Below are 9,607 nucleotides of genomic sequence, written 5' to 3'. Positions count from 1 at the left end.
AGTGCTCTCTGGTAATTAATGAAAAGTGCCCAAACTCAGGGAATACAGGAGAAGGCCAGACACTGAAGAGTGTGTGTATATAGGGAATGAGTAGGGGTGCCATGAGGTATAGAAAAAGAGATGGTGGGATTCTGACTGGACCCCTTTCCCAAAACGTGCTGTCTCAGGTATCTTGAAGCTGAATACCTGCACCATGCAAGGCTGGGCCCTGGTACTTGACACCCGATTTCCTTGCTATATCCAATCTTTATATTAGCTTCACTGTGCTGATTCTACATTTATGGTGGAAGACTACAAGTGACATTTATGAATGCAATGTCTTAAATCCTGAAGATGCTGAATATGTCAAAGCAACTAAGAGATTTTCTAATTAAAGAAAGCCAAGATTACAACGCCAGGGATAAGCAAAAGGCAATAGACTCGGAAAAGTTTCCTAGAGTAATTAATTGAATGTCAGAAAAGAATAATTTATTCTGGAAACATAACTGTGAGAATAATAAGAAAAAAATGATGCCTACAAAAAGGCAAGGACCGCACAATCAAAATGAAGGGGCGGTGACTTCCCTTAAGATTTTTCCTGAGCCCAAAGCGGTAAAAACCAGTAAAGATGAGTTAATTTCGCCTAAAATAATAAACTCGCACCTAGAAAACAGTAAACTACCCATAGTAGAAAGAGGAGTTCGGGCTCAAAACAAGTTATTACAGAGAAACAAGACCAGGAAAAGATACAGAAATACCGAGGAGAAAGAACGACAGTTATAGGCCAGGGTGAAAAACTACTACAGTGTTGCCACCCGATTAGACAACAGAAAACAGTAAAATCTGAAAAGTTAGAGACAAAAATCAACAACATATTACAATCATGGGAGAGGACAAAAATGGAGGGGGAAAAAAAAACACCTGGAAAACTGTAACATTCCGATTTTCTTTTAGCAACTAAGCATTATGGTCAAAAAAGAGGAAGAACTTTCCATGTTAAAAAAAAAAAAATTAAAGGGGAGAGATTCAACCATGAAATTTTCATCCTTGAAAATCCCAGGTAAACTTAAAACTGATAATGATCTGAACATTAGAAGAAAATTAAAAGTAATAGTCTCACTCCGGCTTCTAATTATATACAACACTTTATCGCTGCGGCATCTCCAGTACTCAGCACTGAATGAACTCCAAACCTGCTGTGTCTTCAACATTCCCTCTGCCTCTACCAGCTTCCACCCCACAGATTCACAACATAAGGACTCTGGACTCCCCCAGCCTTCAACCTCCATGGCCAACACCAACGCAGTGTTATGTTTTGTTTTGCTTTGAACTGGAGGTGGTAGGGGCCTCGTCCGGCTCAGAACTCGAGTCCGTAACAAAGATTCTCATTACCGAACCGTGTTCTCAGTGAGGGCAAGTGGCTCGTCATCGCCAGACCATGACCATCCTCTCCGCTGAGAAGGGCTGGGTGAGTTCAGAGCCCAAAGGTCAAGGGTTCAGGTCACAAGCACCCCGAGGCTCGCAGCACAACACAGCTGCAGCATGCCTGCCTGTGGGTTTGTTTCGCCTCCTGGGCCCTGTGGTCTCTGTGGGGCTGGCTGCGGCCGGCTGGACCTGTTCCTGAAGCCGTGGGCCTCTCCAGGTGCTTTCTGGGCCAGCCCTCACCCACAGCACCTACCACTTCAGATTTCTATCCGTTCTCCTGTCTAACTCCCCTTGAGCCTGGACTTCTCCTCCTCCCGCGCAGCTTCCCCTCAGACTCGGGGCACGCGCTCTCAGCACTGCTTTCCGTCACCCTTCCCCACACTGTGCGCTGTGGGCAGGGATCAGTCTTAGTCACCTCTGTGCTGGTGTCTGCCACAGAGTGGGCATCGGGTCAACGTGCCAGACCCGGCACAGCACTGGGCGGGCAGGCACTCATTCAGTAAACGGTGGTGAGATGAATGAATAACAAGGAGTAAGTGAAGGAAAATGAAAGGTGAGTTGGACAAAAGTTTAGTTTTTTGGAGTAATCAGTTCAGGCTGAAGAAAATGACAACTCATTAGTATTTTACATGCTTCAACTCTTGCCAAACAAAAACCCCACCTCTTAAACTGAACCTAGTAAAGATTAAGTTCTGCTCAATAAAAGTGTTTAAAACCACTGGTTTTAACAAAGAACGCTTGATCTACTACAAATTTACAAATTGCACAGTTCATGCTTGCCATGCACAGAAAGGCAGCCACAAGCACCAAAGAAAAACTAAAGTTGACTAAAAGAAAAATAAAAGCTGACAAATTTACAAGGTTCACTACATGTACCATGGAGAAACATCAAACACCAAGAGAAAAGTTAAAGGGGAAACTTACAATTACCTGCTGGTCTGAGGGAATAAATTCAAGAGCTTTCTGGATAACACGGCAGCCATACATCTGCAATGCCAATGACAGGACATGGCCTCGAATCCGTTCAGCCAAAGCCAGCTTCTGTTCAAGGCTGCCAAACTAGACATAATGTGTGGGTGAACACCATTACTTAGGTAGAAGGAAAGAAACCAGAGAAAGCAAAGCATTCATTATTCTGTATCAACCACTGACATACCTCTTTTAGCCCTGTACCTATGATTAACTAAACCTTTTAAAAAGCTTTTGGTTCTTCAAGAAGGTAGTAGTTCTCTGCCTCTGATTAGGAGGAACTGTTTTTAATGTTAAAAAAAATTTCTCAGCTACCAACAGCAGTAGTTTCATTACTAATATATGCTAAACAAAAAAATATGTAATTCCTCGAAGCTGCCATTAATATTATTAAATGAATCTGTACTCTATTAATTATAAGAGCATTTATGTTTATTCTAATATAATACCTGTGGGAGACACTGTTTATTAGGGCTTTTAGACAGCATCTAGGGAAGATTCAAGGACTTCTTGCAGCAAAATCAACACCACATCAGGTATCTGAGGCCCCCAAGCTGAAAAACTCCTTTGTCTACATGATATTTAAGCCAAAGCACATAAGGGTACACTCTGTTTTGAATTAGTATTCTACATCACTCAAAGAACTGATATTATCTATTATACAAGGCAACAGAGTCCGGGGTTGGGGAAATACAGAATCAAGAAATATAGCTGCACAATGTTAAAATTCTTCCTAGAATGATTTCCATCCCTGGCTTTTTAGTTGTGTTTGAATAGCATAGTCATGAAACTGGAAGAGACTTTATGAATAGTCAGCTCGCTCAACCCATTAATTTTCCATCTAAGGACTTTCTCTAAGTCAAAGTCCTCTAGCTTGTCTCTAATCATACGGCTGTTCATTTGGCCAGCCCTAGCTGCATTAACTTCTGAGCTGGAGATCTCTATACTTTTACATCGGTAACAAATTCACAGTGAAAAAGACATTCTAAAATCAAAATTAGAAGTAATATTTATGTTTGTTTCTTAGTCCAAAGCTGGATAATTAAGTGTTGAAGAAATTAAGTCTTTATGAAAGACTGGGAAAACTTAAGCTGTGAGTGAGTCATTTTTTTTATCTTCCCATAAATCAAACAAAATAAAATGTAAGAAGTTGACAAATTTCTTTTGTTTGGGGGCAGGTACTATACAGTTCAAGCATATTCCCCCTGTACCCGATTCTTCATCTCAATGCTTCATTCCTTTCTGGATATATAGCTTGGGGTTGTTGATCCCAGTACACCAGGGCTACAATGGTTAAGCCAAAAATCCCTGCCTCTCTAACAGTAATCCAGCAATCTCATTAATCCTTTCCAAAGGCAATGATAACAAGAGTGAACATTATTCACATTAATGGAGGAAAACTAAGGAGCCAAGGCCAAAGGATGACCCAAGAAGAAGCATTTAATCCTCATAACTGTAGTTTATGATGAAAAACACCAGCATTGGCATGCAAAAATAATTCTCTGGGAATCCTTTAAAATTTTTCATTTTTCAGAAAACTTTATTGTGGTCCTGCTAAAATTATCTTAAAAGGATTATTTAAATGACATGTTTAGTGAAACTACTGTAACAATCAGAAATAATGTGCTAGATCCTAAATGGGGACAATGGTTCTCCAAACACACACATTTCTAAAACAGACTGGCATCATCTGCTTGGGTACTTAAACAATACACTGTAGCTAATGATTTGGAAAACATTTAAAAACCCACTGAAAGACCACACACACTTCATTTTGAAGACTGGAATGGCACTGCAATTCTAAAATAAGCTAATGAAAATCAAAATGCTGTGGAGATTCTCTAAAGTCAAAGGATAGAAAGAACAAAGGCTTACTTCAAAGAACTTCTGAATGACGTAATTTCCAAATACGTCCACCATTAGCTGGTAAGCGGCCTGGAGGATTTCATTGAAGACAAGCTGGCGCTCAGCTGGTGTGGCACGCTCTAGTTTCAGCTGAATGAATCTGAATTACAAAGTAAAAAGGGCAATCACAGCATTTTAGGAAGACTTAGAGATAAATAAGAATTAGCTCAATTTATAAAATGTATCAGTTATGTCTGAAACTGTGTGTGTGTGTGCATACACATACACATGGACCCAGGTGAGCACGTGTGTGCACACACGTGTTATTTAAATGAATCACTTGAGCTCACTTGAAGAATTTCTGAAAAGAAAAATTTTATAGTGTGAAATATCCTGAGTTTTTAAATTAGATCTAAATTTTAGTATATTTCATTAAAGTAGGACATATGTATAAAATTATATTTATATGTGGGATTGAGGGGAGACAAGAAAGGGGGAAAGAGAAGAAAGGAGGGGGGATGAATACAGGCATAACATAAGGAGAACTCTACCTGACTTTCTCCCTTAGAAACCAGTCTCACATTAATAGGCTAAAAGCTTATGGTCCTTATTATATTCTTTAACTCATATTCCTATGAAGCAGTATTCACTAATGACGTGGAACAGTTGTTATAAACATCTCCAATGTCTTCTGAAGTAGTAGCTACTCAGTTTGCCTTTTTTGATTCAAGTGACTATATCAGAAAAATCATGTTTTCTCTCAATCTGATCTACAAGATCTAAACATGAGAAATTCTTGCCCAGTAGCAAGCTGGCAGAACTTACAAAGTAGGTTCTTTAGAAGCTGTTTCAGTGTGCACAGAGAGAAAGAAGGAGAAATAGAAACAAATAAGAAAGATGGATGACATCATAATTATGCTTTCTCCCCAGGAACAAGGTCCCTTTTTGTGAAGCCCACTAGAACAGCCAAACAGGGAGGAATTTAACCCGGGCTAAATTCTGTGTTTTTAAATAGCTGCTTCTCTTTCAGCTCTACGCAGATTCTCATTTCTACAGAGAGGAGCAACAAAGAAAAGCGGTGGAGGTGTCTTACTCCTGAGCAGCAGAGAGCTAAATTTATACATGAATAATGTTTCCCTGAGAACAAAATTCTTAATAGGGGTTAAAGTAGCACATGTGCCTATGTCTTTGTGTCAGGGTTTCTGTTGCTTAAATTGTAGCTATTTCTGTGAGGTGCTTGTGAACTTGAAACACCAGGCTAATCATCTTTCAGAAAAGTAAAAAGGTTTGTTTTTACTAAGTATGTGATTCCGATTACTAAATGGCTCTTTTCAATCAGTTGTGTATGTGGTGACCCTCATAATTTATGTCCCTCTTGGAATTTAAAGCATTAAGATTTCAGTTAACTTAAGTGCCAAAGCCAATTCCTCACCTGGACCCATGCTGATCTTGAGAAAATTCCATTATATGCCCAGCAATTTCCCGCAGCTGTAAATTGGGATACCGGTTATTTCGAAAATCTTCCAAAAGTCTGCTCCTGCCAGAAGGCATGACATCAGACATTCCATATCGCAAACGAGAGGAAGAAAAAAGGGTGCTGCTGGGGCTGAAGAGGCTGGAGGCACTGCTTGCGCTGCGGTACTTGGCTTCAGCGCCTGGAGCAGCAGAGATGTATCTTCCACTGCCATTTGTGAGTCCTCCTGTTGGTTACAGAACAGGTGAACTCAAGACTCATTCTTAAGAAACTTTGTTCAAGAGAAGAAAAAAGCATCTTACACACGAAAGCCTGCCATCATCTCTGATTCCTTTTCAATTCTGTTGCTTTTGTGTTAAGATTCAACTCTATTAGTGCCCCAACTTTCACAAGGGCAACTCAGCAAACTGGAAATAAACTTTTGCACAAAGATTATGAAAATGCTTTTAACCACTGATAGGATTCTGCTAGCAAAATGGAGCAATAGTTAGTGACGCCCTTAATAAATAAAATGAGGAGGAAAGTGCCTGCCATGTGAACCAGCACCTGAGTACCAGGAATCAGAAAACACAAAATGCATGGAAACTTCAGTGGTTTTCCACTCTGAGCTCTGTGGAGAGTCCTCCCTTTTGTGAATAATCCCCAATCTCATCTGAAATACTCCCTTAAAAATATCGGGGTACCCAGATTAGCCTGTTTTACACAGGGAGCCCCCCCAAAAGCTTTGATGAAATGGTTACGCTGCTAAATAGAAGTCTGAAAATCACTAAAGCATCCCAAGCTTGAGGCTGAGACATAACAGGTATAAAGAAGGACAAATGCTTTGAAATGGAAGCTTTTCAAGTTCATCAGGAGTGGCAGCTCTTAACACCTTTGGCTGAGACAGAGCCTACAATGATTGCACTAGCGATAACTTTCATGCCACTGATATTGATTGCTATTGTGACTGATGACAAAGGAATAACTGTGAATCTCTAGACAGTTAAAATAGAGATAAGACCAACAGGCTTATCGAATGTAATGCAGACAAATAAATTATAATAAGTGTATTTCCAATATTTTTATTTTTTTACAATGCTTTTTTTTTTAACATTAGATTGTACTATAAAAGGGTATGAAATCTTACTGTTTTTCCCTCGCTCCTTTTAACAAAAAAGCAAAGTAGGTAAGAAATACTATATAAACCACAAAGAACGTATATAAATGACACTTCAGGATCCATGAGAAAAGTCACCTAAGGTGAACTTCTTCATAAGTTTTAATAAATGTTTAATAGTTAGAGGTTAATACTAGCTATAAAAATATACCCAGCTTGGACTTCTGCACAGAATTCTAGGGCCCAGCTTCAAAGGTGTGAGTTTCATTGAAAGTGACGGAACCAAAAGAAAAAGACTCAGTGTTAAAATCTTTAAAACATTTAGTGAGCCTTTGTCCTTCCTATGCCAGTCTCTATGATAGAAGCATTTCATATACATTTTCTATTAAATTTTCACTGACATTTTGGAGACAGTTTTAAATTCCCATTTATGTAACAGAAAATTAAGGCCCAAAGAAGTATAATGCTCATCCAAAGATACAAAACCCACAATAATCATGGCCAGATTTTATCACAAGACTCTTGATTACACAAGACTCATCTTCAGACTCAGTTACATCAAGTTTCCTTACTCTAAAGCAGCGGTCCCCAACCTTTTTGGCACCACAGACCAGAGCTCCTATGAGAATCTAATGCCTGATGATCTAAGGTGGAGCTGAGGCGGTGATGCAAGCACCGGGCAGCAGCTGCAAATACCGATGAAGCTTCGCTGGCTCGCCTGCCACTCACTTCCAGCTGTGTGGCTCAGTTCCTAACGGGCCTGGCCTGGGGATTGGGGAGTCCTGCTTTAAAGGACACTGTTATTCTTGTCAAATTCCACAACATTTCTTTATCCAAATGAAAAATATTTCTTTAAATAAAAGAAGAGAGAGGTTTTATAAGAAAAAAGAATAGTGGCCATATGGCTGTTCTTTATTCCATTTTAGAAATAATTCTTTCTTCCCTGGCTTAAGACTGGGGAGCAATGGGCAAAGACGTGGTAATCAAGCAGGTCAGCAGGTACTGGAAGAGTGTGATAACAGCATGGAACATGCTTAAGGAGAAGGAATGGTATGAACGCAAAAAGCTTTAAAACTGATTTCAAGGAATTTTAAGAACCTGGTCACTAACAAAGCACTTTGGGAAAAGTAAAGAATTAACAGAAAAACAGAATCACACTCCTAAAAGGCCTGACACACATCTATATTCACATGGAAGGTAGCCAGGCCCAAGGTTGAATGACAGGAACCAACCCTGAACACTGCTCTACCTCTACACTTATATGAGCCAATAAATGCACTGAATGTTTAAGTCACAATTTTCCATTACTGTAGCCAAAAGCATACTGACTAAAACCTAACACTGAATTCACTATAGTAAATCACAAATAAAGCCAACAATAAAGATTTATATATTTGCCCTAAGATTTTGATTTGGGGTTCTGGTCTCGCTGGATGCCAGACAGCATACACAGGCACGCATACACTCGAACGTGCACACACAGCTTTTATTATTAAGAAAGGAAGTATATAAATCTGAAAATGAAAAGATTTTCCCAGGTGCTATGTTATAAACAGCAAACTGACAGTTCACAGGCATATTTTGCTTGAGCCAATTAATTTTTCTTCAAACATTAAACCAATGCTTACAGTACGTTTTGCTTAAAATTATAACTTTTTAGTTGTTTATGAAAAGGTACCTGGCAAATAGCAGACCATCAGTAAGTATCCACTGAATGAATCTTTAGATGGGGAATACGCAGGAATGTTTTCTGGTTCACTATGGTTTACACATCTACATATTCTTGCACCCAAACTACTTTACCCCTTGAGGTAACACCTGAAACTGTTTGAATTTGCAACCCCTGTTTCAAAAGGAACATTTCACGCAGGGCCTCAAAAGGAGCCTCTTAGTAATTTCACAGTTTTCTACAGTATTTTGACAGTAGTGGATTTCACAGAACTATGTTGTATGACAACATTCCACAGAAAATAAGGGCTTGAATGTTTTGTTTAAATTAGTATGTGCAGGTTTCCAGTTCCACATGTAAGGAGCTTGGAATTCACCACTCCATCCTATAAAGCTAAAATGAACTGAAAAGTCAGCACTTCTTTCTGCATCCATAGAGAGGGGAGGACATGAAGAAAACCACTGCCCCAAGGTTGGAGAGAAAGGCAATTACAGGTCACATCATAGTTTATCAAAACAGGGACTCAAGAAGAAACCACTGCCAGAACCAGTACTGAATATGAAAACCTGAATTATAATTAATAGAACTGCTAGAGGACAGTGTGGACAATTCTGAGAGTTAAATCTCCAAGGGGACCCACTCATAAACCCCTCTCTTCCCCCATATTGTGAGGTTTACCTCCAGAAATCCAACCAAGCCTCACAATAACTATCAGAGAAAATTTTCCTTGGGCTTCCAGTAAGGAAAAGGGAAAAGGAACCATTTCAAAATATGCCAGAGCACTACATGCTTAACAAAGCCTGCCCTCTGGGGAACTAGTTAACCAAAGCCTAACCTACTGGGTTATTATCAAACATTAATCGACCTGGGGAAATGAAACATAATTCCAGCCTACTCAAACCATCCTGTCCCACCAAAAGGGGGAGGAAAAAAACTAATAAGCACTTGTGAAGCTGACAGTCCAGAGGCACAAGCTCACTAAAAGAATGAGATATGATCCTAGGACTACAGAATACTTCTCTTCCCCTGACACCTCACCACCACATTACCAAAAGACTGTAGCAGTTCCTTTAATGTGGTACATTAGACTTGGCTATCAAAAAAAAGAAAAAGAAAAAAAGAAAAAGAAAGGGGAGAGAAGGAGAGGGAG

General features: G+C 39.5%; 1 protein-coding gene and 1 non-coding gene across 2 annotated transcripts in view; both read right to left on the bottom strand.

The window, feature by feature from the left end:
• The window catches only part of PUM1 (pumilio RNA binding family member 1), a 122,037-nt gene that overhangs the window by 26,439 nt on the left and 85,991 nt on the right, over positions 1-9,607 (bottom strand). The window contains exons 15-17 of the mRNA XM_025041390.1: positions 5,651-5,918; positions 4,249-4,378; positions 2,335-2,463 (exon numbers count right to left, since the gene is read on the bottom strand). Coding sequence (XP_024897158.1) covers positions 2,335-2,463; positions 4,249-4,378; positions 5,651-5,918 — 527 coding nt within the window. The remainder of the gene's footprint in view (positions 1-2,334; positions 2,464-4,248; positions 4,379-5,650; positions 5,919-9,607) is intronic.
• Positions 1,331-1,415, bottom strand: LOC112473061. The gene has a single exon (XR_003043893.1). It is a non-coding gene; the product is annotated as a small nucleolar RNA SNORD103/SNORD85 (small nucleolar RNA).

Source organism: Pteropus alecto, unplaced genomic scaffold, assembly GCF_000325575.1.
Source record: "Pteropus alecto unplaced genomic scaffold, ASM32557v1 scaffold39, whole genome shotgun sequence".
Classification (NCBI taxonomy): Eukaryota; Metazoa; Chordata; class Mammalia; order Chiroptera; family Pteropodidae; genus Pteropus; species Pteropus alecto.
Note: the sequence above shows the minus strand (reverse complement) of the source record. Positions and strands in the feature narration are given on the sequence as shown.